Source organism: Myotis daubentonii, chromosome 2 (genome assembly GCF_963259705.1).
Source record: "Myotis daubentonii chromosome 2, mMyoDau2.1, whole genome shotgun sequence".
In the NCBI taxonomy this organism is placed as follows: Eukaryota; Metazoa; Chordata; class Mammalia; order Chiroptera; family Vespertilionidae; genus Myotis; species Myotis daubentonii.
The window spans coordinates 54,169,738-54,187,939 of NC_081841.1; the positions used below are offsets into that span (position 1 = coordinate 54,169,738).

General features: G+C 53.3%; 2 protein-coding genes across 3 annotated transcripts; both read left to right on the forward strand.

Annotated features, from left to right (window-relative positions):
• Nucleotides 1-5,735: 5,735 nt before the first annotated feature.
• HOXC6 (homeobox C6) lies at nucleotides 5,736-10,770 on the forward strand. 2 transcript variants are annotated; one of them, XM_059683117.1, is made up of 2 exons: nucleotides 5,736-8,861; nucleotides 9,566-10,770. In XM_059683117.1, exons 1-2 carry the CDS (start codon nucleotides 8,462-8,464, stop codon nucleotides 9,895-9,897), a joined length of 732 nt encoding a protein of 243 aa, XP_059539100.1. In that variant the 5' UTR covers nucleotides 5,736-8,461; the 3' UTR covers nucleotides 9,898-10,770. The 2 variants fall into 2 exon arrangements, with proteins under 2 accessions (XP_059539100.1, XP_059539101.1); XM_059683118.1 differs by having other exon boundaries at nucleotides 5,741-8,861; nucleotides 9,590-10,770.
• Nucleotides 10,771-12,784: 2,014 nt separating this feature from the next.
• On the forward strand, nucleotides 12,785-16,713 carry HOXC5 (homeobox C5). Its single transcript, XM_059683119.1, has 2 exons — nucleotides 12,785-13,569; nucleotides 14,259-16,713. The coding sequence occupies exons 1-2, from the start codon at nucleotides 13,116-13,118 to the stop codon at nucleotides 14,471-14,473; spliced, it is 669 nt and encodes a 222-aa protein (XP_059539102.1). The 5' UTR covers nucleotides 12,785-13,115; the 3' UTR covers nucleotides 14,474-16,713.
• Nucleotides 16,714-18,202: the final 1,489 nt, after the last annotated feature.

An 18,202-nucleotide genomic window follows, 5' to 3' on the forward strand; every position in this document is an offset into this window, starting at 1 on the left:
TGATTTTCTGTCTCTTCCTGACGGGGGTCCTATAGGCATCCAAGCCCTTCATCCCTAGACTCCGGATGAGACAGAAGGATGCAAAGAAAGTACAGCCATAGCGACCGGCCTTGGTTTTCCAGTTTCCTAGTCTGGCCAGGGGATAAAGCCGGCCCCAAACGCCAGCCCCTTCCTTCCCTCCTTACTTTCGATTTTCATTCCTTTCCTTCTCCCCTCTCTGGCGCTCAAATAGAAGCACAAGAGGGGCTACCCGTGGCAACTCTCAACCACCTTGCAAATCCCCTGTAGACGTGGTCCTCAGTGCAGGGAAGTACTCAGGGTGATTATCTAATAATAGCCTGGGCTGCTGAGAATAGAATCTGGCTCAAGGACTCTGCACCCCAAGGGCTCGGGCTGGGCAGAGGCACTGAACCTGTGTGTTAGCGCCTGGCAATGCTAACACAAGCCCCCAGTATTTAGCTCTGAGTCCACTCTTTGGGCACTTCAGGCCTGCCCCTCACAGGCTTTGTCAGCCCTGGCATGGGCTGTATTTCATGCACCAGTTCCTAGCTAGGAAGAAATGGGCAGAGCAAACCCTTTCTCTCCCTGGTTTGACAGTTGTGATTCCCCATGAAGAATGCGACCTTGTTTGGAGAAGGCGGCCTTGTTGGGTTGGCTGTTGTGTTCTAAAACCAGCCTTGGTAGCTTTATACACATTTATACAGGCTCCAATGTACAGACTCAGACTTTTGAATGAATATATACAGACTCATATTTCCTCATTGGTTAATTGTATATTACCATGCCTATGTTCGCTCAAACACCGTTTTATGTGCATGCAAAATTTTATGAGCCCTCACTACGTGGGCATGGGCTCGAGGAGACACTGGGTGCACCAAGAAGGCTCTCTGTGCGTGCTCTGTTGAAATGTGTACAATGTGTACGTGTACGTGCTGCAATTGAAGTATGCGGGTTCCGATCAACAACAGATACTACAAAGGCTTTCTCAGACCTTAATACGTTTGCTGTCCCAGCAGCTGGGCTGGGGAAATACTGATCTCTTCTGCTTTCTCTCTGCACCTCCCACCCCGCCCCTGAACTTCCCCAACTCAGAGACTGTTTTACTAGGGGAACCCAGCTGTGTTGAAAGTGAATTTTGTGGGAAAATCTTCTGTGGGGTATGTGGACCTTGCTTGGAGCAATGGGCTACTAGGCCCTCATGCTTAAAGCCTTGCTGGGGCGGTGAAGTTGGTACGGTGGTCTCTGGGTAGTGGCCTGGGGCAGCTGTGGGCTAGGGTACTGGCGAGGCCTGCCAGAATGGGTAGGAGTGTGGTGAACATCTACCCTCTAGCCTTGCTCACTGTGTCGGTTTACCCGGTCCCAAGATTTGCCTGCGTCCGTTGTCTGTGGGACAGATTAGGGGTTCTCTCAGTTCCCAAAATACCCAGATCTGGTTACTAATGGGACTTTGTTTTAATCCAGTCTGCTACGTAAGCTAGGAGAAGGCTGATGGGGCAATGCCAGAGGGTCTGGCCCCCTGTGGGCCTGCAGCATTGAGTGTGGGCCAGCGCAGGCAATTAACCAGCCTCCTTTCCTAGCCTTTCTCCCTAATGGGGCCACGAAAAGACAGAGCAAGGGGGAAATAGAAATGTCCTTAAAAAAAAACAAAACTCATAAAAGAAAGTAAGGACAGGAGAGGGGCTGGCGGCATTTTCCTCTACTCCTAGGCGATCAGGTTCCTACCAAGACTCTCCTGTCCAAACATGCTATGGGTGCGGAGGCATGCAGCTTCCTTCCACGTTCTCTCCGTTGGCACCAACAGCGGCCTTGGGTTTTCAGGCCTTGGGCACCCCTGGGTGCCGGTGTGACATTACCCCCAAATTGTGCCCCTCTCCTGGCCCATGGCCTCTGCCTCGGCGGCGGCAGTGCAGCTGCCCCTGTTTATTGTGTCTGTGAGGAGTTGTTTACTTGTTTTGTCTGCTGCCACCCTGCGTCTGAAACCCGCCAAACCAGCAAACTCACCCGGGAGAACAAAGTGCAGTGCTATCCTGACTCCCTCCCCTTTCCAGCACCCCGCTCCAGCCCTTACAGCTCTTACCTCCTCCCTCCCTCTCTCTTTCTGAAGGGAGGAAGCAGAAATTGTTCTAAAATAGGGCAGCTGTTTATAGGGTTGGGGGAATTATGGGGACACCATAAACCTTCAGTGTCCTGGTGGTAGAGAGACTTTGAGCAGCCCTCCCCTTGCCTCCAGCTTTTCTTCCTTCCCCCTGGCAACTGCCTGGTTAAGGTGGCCACAGTCATTGAGAAAGTTGAGCCCCCCTCACCCCTCTCCCCCACTCCTTTTTGCAGGAGTTTTCCCTGAGACACAGGTTGTTGGGTTTTAAATCAGGGTAATGTTGGCAGATTCGTAAAGCTAGATAAAGCATGTCGCTCACCCTCCCTTCTCCTCAGCCCCCCAAAATAGCAGTGAATTTAAGCAAATCCTACAAAATTAAATTGCCCCTTCGCTAAAGATCCTATAAATTTCCAATCCCGCCAGGTGTAGAGTCAGAGAGGCGGCTCGGTTTGCCTCTAATTTTGCTCCTGGCTATCAAACCTAAAAGAGTATCATTGAAGTAAGTAATATTCTCCTTTCTGAAATTAATTCCCCCCTCCCCATCTCTCTCCCTCTTTTTGCCAGCACAGATTAAATGGTTCTTTCAAATCTGCAAACAATAAAGGATAAAATTATTTATAGGGAAATGAGGACTATGTTTCATTGTTGGCTTATTGTTCCAGAACATAAAAACATTTTATTTTCAAGTGGGAGAACTTACACAAGGGGAAGAAGGGGGAAAGGAAAACCAAGTGAGGGGAAGCAGGGCACCCACACACAAAGCTCCCGTTACATATAACTTTTATGACATTTACAATTTCCTCATGACAACTCACTGTGACGTCATAAATGCCATGTTCTTGAATTTTATAATTCTCATAAACCCTCCAAAATCGGTCTAAGCAGTATTCGCTCCGTGTGGAGGGATAGAAGAGAAGCCAGGAGGTCAGGAATCCTTTGGCCTCATTCTGGGGGCCAAAAATATTCTGAATATTTTGGATTTTCATTTTTCCTCCTGGACCAAGCAAACCACTTGCTTTGCCTCCCTGAAATGCCCCTCAGGATCAGAGCTCCATCCCCTTTCTTGAAGGCTCTCTTTGTGCCCCCTCCTCAGCTCATATCAGCTACTTGGGAGAGAGCTGGGACGATTGGGGGCCAGGCCACAAAAGCCAGAAATGATTTCTTCCAGAGGGAACCCACAAGGGCCTCAGACTGAGTATGATGGGACAGATATACTTGAGACCTATTTTATTTTTTAACCTTCAGCCAGAGAAGTGAATTGAGAAGCCAAACAAACGCTGATGTGGGAGTTGATGCTTGCTGATGGTAGCAGCATTAAGTGGAGTGGTAGTAATGAAAGGTCAGGCAGAAATCTGGAAAGAGAGAGGGAGGAGAGAAAATATGATGTGAGTTAGCAGAGCCCCTCCATGTACCTTTCTTCTCTGTTTAATGACACATAAAACAAAAGCAGCTTGGGCAGCCTCTAAACCTCTTAACTCGAAAGAGGAGTCATCAGCCCAGGCCTCCGAGGTGTTTGAGGCAGTTCTCAGGCACTTGACATGCCCCATCTGGCCTCTTCCTTCTCCCCCCATCCCTGTGGACCCCCAATTTTATTCAGCTGGCCAGCTGGGGCCATGTCCCTTTATAATATCAGCACCCCCTGATGGAATCCATTTCCGGGTTGGGTGTGTCAAATTTCACTTTTCTCCAAGTGTCTCCCTGCCTGAACTTTGAAAGGAGAAGGAGCATATTTGGGAATGCAATGTGTATATGGGGAGGTATGTACTCAGACAACTTCTCCCACATATCTTGTGAGAAACTGGGGGCTCCTAGAGTGAGCTATTCTTTGATGTCTCCAAGCAGACCCAGTTCCCTGCGTTCAGGTTCTTTGGTGGTGGACTGAGAGATTCTGCAATCCTTTTATTCTGGATTCTGTGGAGATCAAAGGAGTTCATGCACAAAACACTGGGCATTTGGAGTAGGATTTAAAATTTTTTAAAAAAAATACAAAAGCTAATCATAGACCAGTCGGGGCCAAGTGAATAGTCAGTCGCTTTAGAACAGCAAAGTCTTAACCAAACAGTGCGATTGTGAAGTGAGCTGAACAAGTCCTGAAACTCAGCTTTCTCTGCAAGAGGGATTTCAGCCCTTGCCCAGTGGCACAAAAGGGGCCGGTGGGGCAACAGCTCCTTCCAGCTCTGGAAATTAAGAATTGGCGGGTGGGTCAGGCAGCTGCGGTGGCTTCCAGGCAGCTAAACACCAGCCCAGCCGAGGCCGAGGCCGAGCGCTGAGTACTGCGGCTCCAGTGTTGGGTCCCTGAGCAGCCTTCGGAGGCGCCAAGCTGTAGCTGGTGGCGCAGGCAGCCAGGAAAGGAGTGTATGTATCTGTATGCGAGACTGGGTGGGTCACAGACATCCACACGCAGACTTCGGGGATCTAGGGAGAGAGAAAAATACTGGCAGAACACACACTAGCAGGACCTCTGGAAAAGATTGCTCCCAAGTAAAAATTCCAGATCTCATCCCTCTCACTTCAGATACCCTTCCCTAAGAAATTAATATATTTCCCAGAGCAGAATGGAAAGCAAAGGCAAGCAAGGTGAGGCCTGACTACGAATCCCTTCTCGGCCAGAGCCCAGTTCCACCCACCCTCTTCCCCCTTCAGGCCCTGGCCTGGAGCAGGGTGAGGCTCTGGGCAGGAGTGCTTGACTAGCCTTGGGAAACCCTCAAGTGCCCAGCTTCCAGTTAGACCCTTAGCCTTGGGGACTCCTGACCAGTGACTGCCCCCCACTCAGGCTCAGGGCATGCCTGCAGTAAGTTTCTCTCCTATAATTAGTGCTTGTGAAAAGCATGTGTTTTGGATTGGGGAGGGGGCTGGAGCAGCAAGCGGCAACTTTCCCCCTTTATTCCTGTTCTGTGTTGTTTGAATTCTGTTTTTGAATCCACTAATTACAGCTCCCAAAGCAAAAATCTGCTCTGGCTGCCAAACCGCCTCGGAATGCCTGATTTCCGAGGCCGAAAGGGCAGAGCAACTCCGAGACCTGCGGGCCTGATGGGGGGTGTTCTCTGATTCTCCAGGCTTGTTTTATAGAAACAAAGAACAAGTTATCCCTCCCTTCCTAGGACTTGTGCATATTTACAGAGCTCAACTGCAGTTTTAATAAAACATCTGTTCTTGCTTCTGTTGATGAGTTTCCATAATTGTTTTCAGACAAATTTAACAGGAAAATAGAAATATATTTAGAAAAACCCAAGTCCCAGCTTTCTCCCCATAGACAGTCGTTCTTTTGCCAAAAAAAAAAAAAAAAAAGAGAAAGAAATTAACATAAAATGAGAAGAGGAAAATGTAATCCAATGGAGGGAAGATCGGGCTCATCTGACCTGCTCTCCCCCCTTGGAGCGAATCCTTCCAGCAAATTTCAGCTGCATAATTAAAGATCTAACTGAAAGAAGGAAGCTTCTTTCCTCAGGAACGGAAGGAGAGGGGGTAGAATGTGGTGGAAATTAATTTTGCTGAAAGTCTTTAAGCTTTGGGGAAATTATTTGTGTTTCTGCTTCCCCTTCTCTCCCCCTCCCAACATTTCTGCCCCCCCCCCCCAGCAGCTGGTTTCTGTTCATTATAAATCCGAGAGACCTTTCAGTCTCTGCCCTCTGTTTAGGGACGTAATAAAACACTTAACTTTCCGGGGCTGAGATTTTCCTCAGGTCGTCCCTCCCCCCCACTGCCTTTAGGCCCAAAGGAGACTCTCCCCAACTTTGGGGCCCCTTTCCCCTCTAGACTTGGTTTAGTAGGGGCTCAAGGAAACTCAGGCATCCTTGCTGAAGAGCTGCAGTACGTGTTTCCCCAGAAGCCCTTTCTTTCTTTCAAGGACCTTCCTTCCCCCACCCACCCATAAAAGAGATTTAAAAATACATAGAAAATCAACACTCATTGAAAGCAAAACTTCATTAAGATGTCCTATCTTCCATCATTCAATTTGTTGTACATTGCAACAATTTAATATCTTGCAGGAAATATCACTGACATGATTTATCCCTCTAGCAATCTCTTTCTGAAATGGGGGGTGGAATTTACTCTTTCTTTGGCCTGTTCTACGTGTTACACCACTACCCTTAGGGCAGAAATGAGTCTGGGAACTCTGAGAGCGGCTACTCGTGTCCAGGGGTGCACTGACTTGTTCCTTAGCTCAGCCCCCTGGGTCTCTCCGCCCCTATTTCTCTCTCTCTCTCTCCCTTTTGCCCTCCAGGGGGCCTGGAGCCCCAGCCAGCTGTTGGAAACCTCTGTTCAGGCATGCCATGAATTGGAGGACAACTGGATTCTAGAGGGGATAGCAATTCACGCTAGTGTCTGTGTTTGTGAACCTGTCACGTCACCCCAAAATGAGACGATTCATCTAAAAACTTCTTCTTAATTTAAGAACCCTCCTCTGCCCTTTCACCTTCATCTCCGTGGGGAGAGGAAAGTATGGTCCAAGAGGAAGAACCTTTGTAATTAAGGGGTCTTTCCCCTACCCTTCTAAATAACAGCAAATTCCCTTCTCTGAAGGACTGAGCCTGTATTTTCAAAAGCCAACACAAATTATTTGGCAGGAAGACTCTTCAACCCGGTAAGGAGCTTCATGTATTAACTAACATGTTGTCGCCACCAGTTCCTACACACTGTCTGCTTTTGGGTTCAAAAACTTTATCCCCCCACCCCAGCGACACTCCAGGGAAACCTTAACGTTACAGAAGATGAATAAACGAGTTTTTTTCCCAGCATAGTCCCGTTTATGGCTTTATTGCTACCCATTGATTACTCCGCTTTGTTACACAGAAGGAAAAGATCATAAAATCTGGCGACATCCGGGTCCTTGTTATAGCCAGTCCTCCCCCCCCCCAAAAAAAATGATGAGGGGAAAATATGAGCTTCCATTGCTCTCTTCACTTGCCCACCACCCCTTTTTTGTCAACTCGAAGTCGTTTTAGCCTATGTCAGGATAGCAAATTAAGTTTGGATTAATCAGGAGTAAAACCCCATCTGCACACCTTCCGCTGCTTCAGTTCGCCCACTGCGGCTCCCTCAGACTCAGACTCAGCTGCCTTTTCCTAACCTTCTCTTCCTTTTTCTCAGCCTCAAGGTGGAAAGAAAGGGGGGGGTAGGGGCTGCTGAGAGGCTGGGCCCCACCAGGTATGGCTGACCCTCATGTGAGAGCTCCCCAGGAGCACTTTGCTGGAATCTCCAAGCCCCAGAGCTCAGGTCCAAGGGTGCCTCCCTTAGCAGGGTAGAAAGCCCAGAGGGGGCAGGGGGCTTCTGACGTGTGCAAGGGCTTGAGCTTGCAAGATGCTAAATGTCCATCAGAGCTCCACCAGCCTTCTCTTTCTGGCTGGATCTTACGTGAATTATCCCACCGACCCTCAATGGCTCCAAATCATAAATTCTCACCAACATAAACAGGAGTTGATGTGTCTAGAAAGACTCTGAGTTCTTTCTCCTTCTTTTCGCTCTCTCTCTTTCTCTTTCATCTTTTGCTTCTTTCCCTCCCTTTCCTATAGTATTTTTATACATTCTCCCTTTTAGGCAAAAATGCTGCCAGAGTTTCCCCCAAAAGGGGTTGCTGAGGAAGAGGCAGAGGGAGCTGGGGAAGAGGAAAGCAGTTGCCTGGCCCCTCTGCCCACCTCAGATCTGCCACTACCCTGAAGTCTCTCCCTTACCCCTTGAGACCTACTTGCTCCCCTCATGCCCCTACATCCAAGACTCTCAGCCACACCCTCCTTCCTCTGAGCATCATGTTTATGAATTTCTTCTTACTCTTGATTTAAAAAATTATTGGGGGAAAAAATGCTGGTTTGGTGATGAGGAATCACTTCGTGGAATGTCAAACCAGGATTTCCTGTAGGATTTCTGGGGACCCCCCCCCCTGAGCTGAGAGGGAGCCCCTCCCATGGAGAAATCAAGATGTAATTTTAGAAGAGAGCAGATATAAACGATGAAATCGGATTGAAAATACAGAGATTCCCCAGCCTGGCTCTGGCCACTGCACAGCAAAGTTAGCTGGGGCTGAGCGAGTGCAGCTCTCCTTCCCTGGGCCCCAAGGCCCTGCTCACGGACATTCACCCTTCCTTCACCTCCAAATCAGCTCCCTTACGTGTATATATATTTTAAAAATCCAAGTCTTACTTTCAAAGCACACACTTAGTCTCAACTAGGGAATCAACAGAAGCAGAAGCGATTTTTTTCCCCCTTCTTGACATCTGGCTTGCGATTGGCTGGAAGGGGGTCAGCTGACTTTGTCATTTTGTCTGTCCTGGATTGGAGCCGTCCCTATAACCATCTAGTTCCGAGTACAAACTGGAGACAGAAATAAATATTAAAGAAATCATAGCCCGACCAGGTAAAGGCAAAGGGATGAATTCCTACTTCACTAACCCTTCCTTATCCTGCCACCTCGCCGGCGGCCAGGACGTCCTCCCCAACGTCGCCCTCAATTCCACCGCCTATGATCCAGTGAGGCATTTCTCGACCTATGGAGCGGCTGTTGCCCAGAACCGGATCTACTCGACTCCCTTTTATTCGCCACAGGAGAATGTCGTGTTCAGTTCCAGCCGGGGGCCGTATGACTATGGATCTAATTCCTTTTACCAGGAGAAAGACATGCTCTCAAACTGCAGACAAAACACCTTAGGACATAACACACAGACCTCAATCGCTCAGGATTTTAGTTCTGAGCAGGGCAGGACTGCGCCCCAGGACCAGAAAGCCAGTATCCAGATTTACCCCTGGATGCAGCGAATGAATTCGCACAGTGGTGAGTTTTACAGCTCCGAGATATAAATTAAATAAACTGAACTGGCTTTATGACCGGCTTCCCTAGAAGAACGGGCGGAGAGAGTTTTTTATGGCCCCATAAAAACAATCACGCTCGTCTCCTCGCCGACGCCGAGACAGGGCCCCCTCTTCTGCCCCCTCTGCTCGCCTCCCGCTTGCTCGCAGGGGCCTGGCCCCCTCGGCCCCTGAATGATTAGAGGGCTCCAAGGCGAGCTGGGGGGGGGGGGGCGGCAGAAACAGGGCAGGGAGTGAGGGGAGGAGGCAGGGGTGGGGGAACCCCCAAAGTCGAGTCAGTCTGAGGAGCAGGGAGGGGGAAAGGAGGGGGCAGAAAGTCGGGGGAGAAGTTTGCAAGGAGCTAGGGTGCTTGGGGAGGTGGGGGAGTTCAGTCGTTGAGAAATAGGGCCCTCATCCCCAGGGTTGAGGATTTTTCAAAAACCAGCTTTTAGATTTATAGCTTTCTGGCTGGTTCTTGCCCCCCGCCCTGCCACCATTCTGTGGGACACACACCCACCACCCTACAGGGTGGGGGGACTGAAGTTGGGATCCTGGCTGTACCCCGAGTGGGGGTGGGGCAGGGCGAGTGGGAGCAGGCTGCAGGGGCCCTGAGCTGCTGGCCCAGTTGGGAGGGCCAGGACTGGACTGGGCTAAATTGTCTGCGGAGGGCGCCTCGCTGATTGTGTTTAGTGTGTTTTGTGCCTGGATCTCCAGGGGTTGGCTACGGAGCGGACCGGAGGCGCGGCCGCCAGATCTACTCGCGGTACCAGACCCTGGAACTGGAGAAGGAATTTCACTTCAACCGCTACCTAACGCGGCGCCGGCGCATCGAGATCGCCAACGCGCTCTGCCTGACCGAGCGACAGATCAAAATCTGGTTCCAGAACCGCCGGATGAAGTGGAAAAAGGAATCTAATCTCACGTCCACGCTCTCAGGGGGCGGCGGAGGGGCCGCGGCCGACAGCCTGGGCGGAAAAGAGGAGAAGCGGGAAGAGACAGAGGAGGAGAAGCAGAAAGAGTGACCGGGACTGTCCCTCCCCCTCCTCCTCCTTCGCCCCCAGCGCCCCCTGACCACACGCTCTGTATTTATCGCTGGCACAACTGGTGTGTCTTGGCACCCTAAGGAGCATTAGGGAGTCAGATATGGACCTGAAAGTAAACTCTGGACCCCCGCCCTCACCGCACAAACTCTCTCACTGCGCGCCGCCGCCTCTTCCTCCTCCTCCTCCTTCTCCTCCTCCTCGCTCCCTCGCTAGCTCGCTCCCGGCTTGTCTGCAGGCCCCTTCCCCCGCCCAGGCCTTGGGGGCTCTGTCCCCGAACCTCGCTTCAGACGCCCCTGTTCTCCCTGGAAGGAGGACTTGGCCTCCCACCCCCTCGGCGCCCCCTCCCGCCCCTGCGCAGAGAGCCGGCTCCCGGGCCCGGGGCCTCCACTCCGGGGCCTTAGGGCCCGGCCTGGCGGCGGGAGGGCGGGAGGCCCAAGGAGGGCGCGTCTTGGCCCCACAGACACCCCCAGGGCCTCCCCGCAGCCCCTGCCCGGCCCCTCTGCCCCAGCAAATGCCCAGCCCAGGCGAATTGTATTTAAAGAATCCTGGGGGTCATTATGGCATATTACAAACTGTGACCGTTTCTGTGTGAATATTTTTAGCTGTATTTGTGGTCTCTGTATTTATATTTATGTTTAGCACCGTCCGTGTTCCTATCCCATCTTAAAAAGGAAAAAAAAAAAAGAGAGGGAAAATTACAAAAAGAAAAAAAGTGAATGACGTTTGTTTAGCCAGTAGGAGAAAAAAATAATAAATTTAAAAAAATCCCCTCGTGTTACCCTCCTGTATAAATCCGACCTCTGGATCCGTCCCCGAATATTTAATAAAACTGATATTATTTTTAAAAGTTTACATCGGGGTTTCTGTGACTTCGCTCGCCCGCCTTGCCTTGGGGTGAAAGTTGGGGCCGCTCCCGGAGCCCCGCGCCCGCTGCAGCCTGCGAGCCCCCAGCCTCTGCACTCGCCTCGCCGGGCGGGCGCCAGCCTGGCCGCCCCTCCGCCGGCCGGGAGGCCTCTCCTGGGCTCCCTACGCGAAGCAACACACTCACCCCGCAAAAAAGCTGCTTGGGATTTTGATGGGGGTCAGGGAGACGCCGGGGCTGGCCGGCTTGGTCTCCAGCCCCACACAGGCCTTCTTCCTGCCTGTGATAGTCTGGGGTCGGTCCTCTGAACCACAAGCCTCCCCCCACCCCCCAAATCCAGAAAAGCAGCCCGATCCAGGGCGCCAGGGCTCCCCCGCCCACTCTCGGGGTGAGGAGGGGGCGCTCTGCGAGCAGCCCCCTGCCCGCGCCAGGCAGATCGTTGCGAAACCTGGCGGAGGCGGAGAGAGGAGGGGAAACGAAGACAGCGGGATTTGAGCCCTTCGCCGGGACTGAGCGATTCAAGGACATCTCGAGCAAGAACGCCTGGAAACTGAGCTCTCGCCTGCTCTGGGACTCCTGACGTGGCTGGGACAAAATTCCCTCTTCCTCACAGCCCCAGCCCAGTCTGGTTCTTCACTCTTTCTTCCCCCCTCAAACTCCGCGGGGCGGGCGAGGAGCGCAGCTAGGCCTTAGCCTTTCCCCAGCTCAGGCCTTCTCTCCCTAAGCCCAGCCAGAGAAACCCGAGTGGACCAGGAGGGCGAGGTAGTGAGGGGGTCTCCCAGAGAGAAAAAATCCGTCAGAGTTTTCCAGACTTTCCAGATCCCCGCCAGCGCCCCCTCCAGCGCCTCCGCCTGCAAGTGGGGCGGGGGTGGGGTGGGGGTGGGGGGGCGGGAGGGACGCTTCTCCTGGCAGGGGCGGGGATTTCCTGGGGAGAGGCAGGCAGGAAAGAATAAGACTTGGAGCTTGGGGAGGGGGGTCGGAAAGGGGCCGAATGGCTGCATAGCCCCTGACCATGGGCTGTGAAGGTTGCCCAGGCGCCTGCTCTGCCCACCCCCTTCTCCTACCCCCAGTCAGGTTCTTCCCGCACTTCCATGTAGCTCAGAAATCCCTCTCCTGTGGACCTTGTGGATTTCAATCCCTGGAGAGCCTGGTCCAGAGACCTTTCCTCCATAGGGCACAAAACAGGTCTTGTCCTCTGCCCTGCCCATGTATTTGTGGAGGCTTGAATCTTGCTTTTCCATGCCCACAATTAACATCTATTTCCTATCCGAAATACCTGACATAGGTATCACATGAGGGTCATACACAGGGATGTAGAGCCGCCTTCCAGGCCATTGTGTCTGGTTCTACACACACACACACACACACACACACACACACACACACACGTTGAAAATGACCTTGTTGCTACTCTGGGGTCTCTGACATGATGAGGTCTACTCGGCTACCATGGCTCCTCACTTCCAGGATCACCCCAGAGTCCCCAGTACTCTCAGCCTCATGACCCCACCCCACCCCCATCTAGTTCTGCCCACCCAGGATCACTTCTCCTGGGCATCCTGTCTACCTCTCCAGAGGCTTGGTTCACTTTTCCATGCTGACGGGCAACTTCTCAGCAATGGCAGTGCTTTGGGACATCCAGGGAGAGGGACCTCCAACCTGAGATAAGCCCCCTCTAAGTCCCACCTGGGCAGGCCCCCTCCCCCACTTAAGTCCCCTTCCCTCAGCCATTTTTGAAGATTGGAAGGCCCTGGAGGTGAAGAGGACAGGTCTATCAGTTACCCAAAAAAACCCTCAGTGCATCCTAAACGAGGCCTCCTCTTCCCTTAAAATTAAATACAATTTCAAAGGCCATTTCAGGGGTTTGTTGCAGCAACAACCAGCTTCTCCTCTGCAGGGTAGAAAATCCATCGGTCTGAAAGGGGAGCCGGCACACCAGGCTGCAATTTCTCCAAGTAGGCACCAGGTGTCGCTGTGGGCTCGTTGTCCCGGCTACCCCCAATTCCAAAGAACCATTTTTTTTTCCTCCCCCTTCTCTCTGTTTCTCTCATTCCCTCTCCCCTTTGGTTAGGCTTTGCCAACATATCAAGATGCGTTTCGCCGGCTTCCATCACTAACCTCCCGGAGGTCATCAAACCAAATTTATGAGTGGTCGCTGGAGTCACGTGACTCTATTTAAGGCTCCCTTATTTGGGAAGAGCGCATAGGATAAAGAAAGAGATATCTCCACCTATAAATTGTGCACTTTGGAGAACAAAAAACCCCTCAACTTCAAAGAGTCACAAATCACCCTTAATCAAAAAGGGTGCAGAAATTTTTTTGGGCCCTCCCCGCCATGAGCTCCTACGTAGCCAATTCATTCTATAAGCAGAGCCCCAATATCCCTGCCTATAACATGCAAACTTGTGGGAACTATGGATCGGCCTCAGAGGTGCAGGCATCCAGGTACTGCTACGGCGGATTGGACTTAAGCATCACTTTCCCACCGCCTGCGCCTTCCAACTCTCTCCACGGGGTAGACATGGCTGCCAACCCCCGGGCTCACCCCGACCGCCCCGCCTGCAGCGCCGCGGCCGCTCCAGGACACGCTCTGGGCAGAGACGAAGCGGCTCCTCTGAACCCCGGGATGTACAGTCAGAAGGCGGCTCGCCCAGCGCCGGAGGAGCGAGCTAAGAGCAGTGGGGAGATCAAAGAGGAGCAGGCGCAGACAGGGCAGCCCGCCGGACTGAGCCAGCCACCGGCCCCGCCACAGATTTACCCGTGGATGACCAAACTGCACATGAGCCACGGTAAACTTTAGGACTTCATTTTGCGCGCTCGGGTCCGCCTGGGTTTTATAGGCCATGCGGGGCAAATAAAGAAAAAAAACCTGCGGCCATAAATTTTACGATCCAGGCATCAATGGCTCGTAAAACTGTCCACTAAAAGGCTTAGAGGCTGTGTGCGCCCAAATTTACGACGACATAATTGGATCATAGGAACAAAACGTGTATAAAAGGCAATATTCAATTTTTGGGGGAGAGGGAGGGAGTTAAAAAAATAGAGGGATCTAAAGGGTGAGGAGCGCGGGGCTCCAGCGCGGGGATCCCCCCGCGGCTCCCTCCTCCCCCGTGGAGCCGGCTCGGCCTGCGCTCGCCGCTCCGGAGGACTCCAGCGACTTGGGAGGGGCGGGAGGGGGGTCCCCGGTGCTCGGATCTTGAGGGTGCTTATTGTTCGGTCCGAGCCTGGGTCTCCCTCTCCCCCCACCCCTCAGCCCCTCTGGCTGCGGAGTGAAGGCTGCGGCGGAAAGTTTCCTGCCTGGGCGGCGGCGCCTCTCCCGGGGCTGGGCTGGGCCGGGCCCGCCTGCGGCCCGCCGGGCCTGCCTCGCCCTGCTCGCCTCCATCCCTCCGCCGCGGGTCGGGGCCTGGGACTCGGGTGGGGACGCTGAGGCGCTGCACGCTATTCACCCCTTCCTGGCTTGGGGGGGCTTATATTCCAGAGACAGACGGCAAGCGGTCCCGCACCAGTTACACGCGCTACCAGACTTTGGAACTGGAAAAAGAATTCCACTTTAACCGCTACCTCACTCGCCGCAGGCGCATAGAGATCGCCAACAACTTGTGTCTCAACGAGAGACAGATCAAGATCTGGTTCCAGAACCGCAGGATGAAGTGGAAGAAAGATTCCAAAATGAAAAGCAAAGAGGCTCTTTAGGAGGCGGCGAAGAGGCCGCCCGGAGCGCCCTGGCTGCTCCCACTCCCCTCGCCTTTCCTTTCCGGTTCTCCTCTCTGTATTTTAGGGCAAGGGCGGTGGCCGGGGACCCGCTCCGGGCCTCAGAGACAAAAGCGCTTTCCCCGGCACCCGCATCTCCACCGACCCCAGGTTCCCGCGGGGCTGACCACGCTGTGCTGACTCCCCTTAGTTCCGCTGGGCTCCGGGCCGCCCCGGGGCCAGCTCCGCAGGCTTCCCAGGGCTGTGGCTTCCTGGCGCTGCCCAGGCTGGCGCCGACCCCACCGGACCGGCCTGGGCCGCCTCTCAGCCTTCCAGCCCCAGCTGGACCCACCCCCGTTAAGGTGGGCCGTGTGGTTGCTGCAGGCCGGGCGCCCCGACCCTCCAACCTCGCTCTCTCCTTTGTTCCCGGTTTAGGCTGGCCAGGCCGCTTCGATCTGGCGAGAGAGTGGTTGTGCCTGGGGGAGTCTGGCGCCAGATTGGGGGTGCTTCGTTGTAGTGACTACACTCAAGTTTTTCATTTTTTTAATGATTTGCATAATAAAAGGGGGAGCCGATTGAAGTCTGCCTCCGGCCCCTTAGGTTGTCCTATGCTCTCTAAACCTTCCTCCGAACCCCAAACCCGGGAACCTCACCAGCCTGCGCCCTCTGCATGCCTTCAGGCCCCTAGCCTCAGACCACTAGCGAGCTCAACTATTGAGGCTCCCTGCCACAGGACCCCAGCAGCGGTCCTAGGGGCTCCTGGCTGCTAGTATCCTTGCCGCCACTTTCTGTGCCCGCCTGCCCCATCGCTGTTGTACAACTATTTATTGACGCCAGGTCTTTCCTGAAACTATATTTTGTCATAGCAAATAAAGACAAAGAGAGAACAGGACTAAAAATGCAGTGGCTCCTCTCTGTTTGGGGCACGTATTGGGCAAAAATGTCTAAATGGGCTGTGAGGTTGAGGGGGAGGCCCACAGCCTTTAAACCTCCTCTTTAAAGGAATTTTTAGGAGCTTCTTCGGGTATTGAGACAAGGCAGGTGAAAGTGGGCTCCTGTCCTGACCCCTGGCCCCAAGAAGGGCCTCTGGGGGAAGGGGAGGACCCAGGTGCCTGTCCTGTGCTGTGGCCATCCAAGGCATTCGGGCCTCTGCACCCCATCCCCTTTTTGGCTGGGTGGATCTGGGGCCTCTAGACTGGCAGCGGCCCTCACTGCAGGCAAGAACGAATCTGCAGGGACTCGTGGCTCTGCAGTAGGGTTAAGGGGTCCCCAAGAGGCCTAGATGGACATAAAGGGCTGAGCCCTCAGCCTAAGGTCCTATTTGGTCTCAGAAGGATCCTCAGAAAGAGTTGGTGCTGCTGAGTAAAGGGGTTCTGGGAAGTTGGAGGAGGTGTGTCTCAGCTTCCTCAGATACTGGCGGAGGGTGAGTAGGGAGGGCAATCTGCAGGGTATACCTGCCTGGCAGGAATCTTCAGACTGTTTCCCCACCTTCTAGGGCCTAGGGCTATGCGGGACAATGAGCTGGAAAGGGGCTGCATAGACCAGTGCCTGAGTTTCATCTGTTTGCCATCATTTATCTCTGGTCGCTGGGATTTTGTGTAGGGGGAGGGTGGGCAAAAGGGAAGGAGAAACGGCAGATAATTCAGGTGGTGCCTGAGACTGGCTTAGGCCCATGCTCTGCTCTGATTCAGGCTCTTGGGATGGGAAGGGGGAGGAAATACTTTATAGGAGAAACAAATGTGGGAAGGGTCCATAAAACTTTACTGCATTTCCTCTTCCGCCTCCCACAATGGGGTGATTTCCTGAAGCCAAGCCTAGGCCCCCCATACTGGGGGGGGGGGAGGGAAGGGGGGAGGTTCAGGAGCTGGGCTAGAAGGTTTTTCCAGCAGCCAAGAGGGAAAGGGAGCAGGGAGGCTCTGGGGAGGGGTAAGGGGAATATTTATGATTATTAATGCTGATGCTCCTTGGATTTATTGTAAGGACTGACTTCTCTGCATCCTATTGCCTAAGCCACCTGTCATTTTTTAAAAGACCCAAGAGCCTTTCCTCACTCCACGCTAGCCAGTAGGAGGTCTCACCAAATGTCTATTGAACTGCACCCATTGCAGCACCCTTCTTCATACTGCACTCACTCAGGCCAGATTAGGCCTCCCGAAGTGGCTCTCCTCCACCAGCACACAGCAGACAGCCCAGCGCCAGCTCGCCTACTCTCTCTCTCTCTCTCTCCCTCTCTCTCTCTCTCTCTCTCTTTCTCCCTCTTTCTCAAATAAAATGTGTAATTTTTCGTCAGGGAGTTATTTTAATTTTTTCTCCACGCTGAGTAAAACTATTGGGTGAGCGGTGAAGCATGGAGAAGCACTGGCGTTACCAGTGGGTAACCGTTAACTAAGAAAGAGGCCCTGGTGCCCGCCATCACCTGCCCCAGCCTCCCTGACTGCCGAGGTCCTGGGCTTCCTCCCCAGGGGATGCACCGCCCCAGGGGGAGAACCAAGGGCTTGGCCAGGGGTGGGGGCAAAGTTGCTCAGACCCGCTGGGCAGGGTGCTCCAGCCCCACCTTGCACTGACTGCCTCCTCCCTGAAGGGTTTGGGCCTCTCTTTCACTGGAAGAGCTGGGCAGGCTTGGGTGGAAGCAGCCATGCCTACCGGTTGCGGTCCTGTCACCATCTGCAGGTCTTCGCCCAGGCCCCAGCCTCTGCTTCAGCAACATCAGCAGCCACAACCCTGCACTGGGAGTGGGTACAGCCCAGACCCTCGCTTTTCGCCCTGAGCAGAGGCTTCTACTTTGGAGTCTGAGGTGGTTCCCCCACCAGCCAGCCCCCTGGAACAATCTCCACGTACCAGGGTTGAGCATTACTCTGGGGGAGTTAGTGGAGGGGCTCCTGGGTCCCAAACAGAGACGATAAAGCCTGCCTCTTCACTTTGCCCTGAAACCCACCCCGGCTGTCATCGAGGAAGAAAGGGAAGAAGCATGACTTACCTTCCGGGGGAGTGGGGAGAGGGGTACGGCCCACTCTGAGCAATTAGAGGAGAGAGGAGGGAAAAATAGGAGGAAAAAATACCAACACGCCCTTCGAAGGAAGGCGACAGGTCCTTATGGAAATAAGTAAGTAAATAAATAAGGATCCACCCTCTCCCCCCTCCCCACCCTGCAAGGGGGGTGTGGGGGTGGGGCAAAGGAGCAGCACGAGGTCTTTTTAGTGTAACTGAGCATTAGAGAAATACCCACGGCTTCTATGTGAATTTAGGAGTTTGAAACTTTTGGAGGTTATTTATGTGAATGGCCCGAAGGCAAGCCCGTGAGTGGCTCTTGGGGGACCACGTGATGTCATTAAACCAAGTTTTATGGTGTAGGGAGAGCTGACAAACCCACAATATATTTACATCATATATAATCTTAACTGTCCAGCCACGCAGCTGCTGGTGAGGTTTAATGCTAGGACAGAGGGCCTGGCAGTTAGAGGGGATTACGGCGCTGGGGATGATGGTGAGAGAGGTTACTTCTTCGCAAATGAATCCCAGGCGAATGCTGTAAGTTAATTTTCTCTCTCTGACCCTTTCTCCCGTTTACCTAATCTTCCCACTTTGTGAGAGAAGACAGTCCCCACTCATTAAGGGGAGGGGGAGAAGGCCTCCCCAGGCACCAGGCACCGTCAGGCTGGGGTAGGAGAAGAGAAGAAGCCGCTGGGAGGTAGGAGGATGGGGGAGCTTGTCGCCCCCAGACTATCCCTCTCC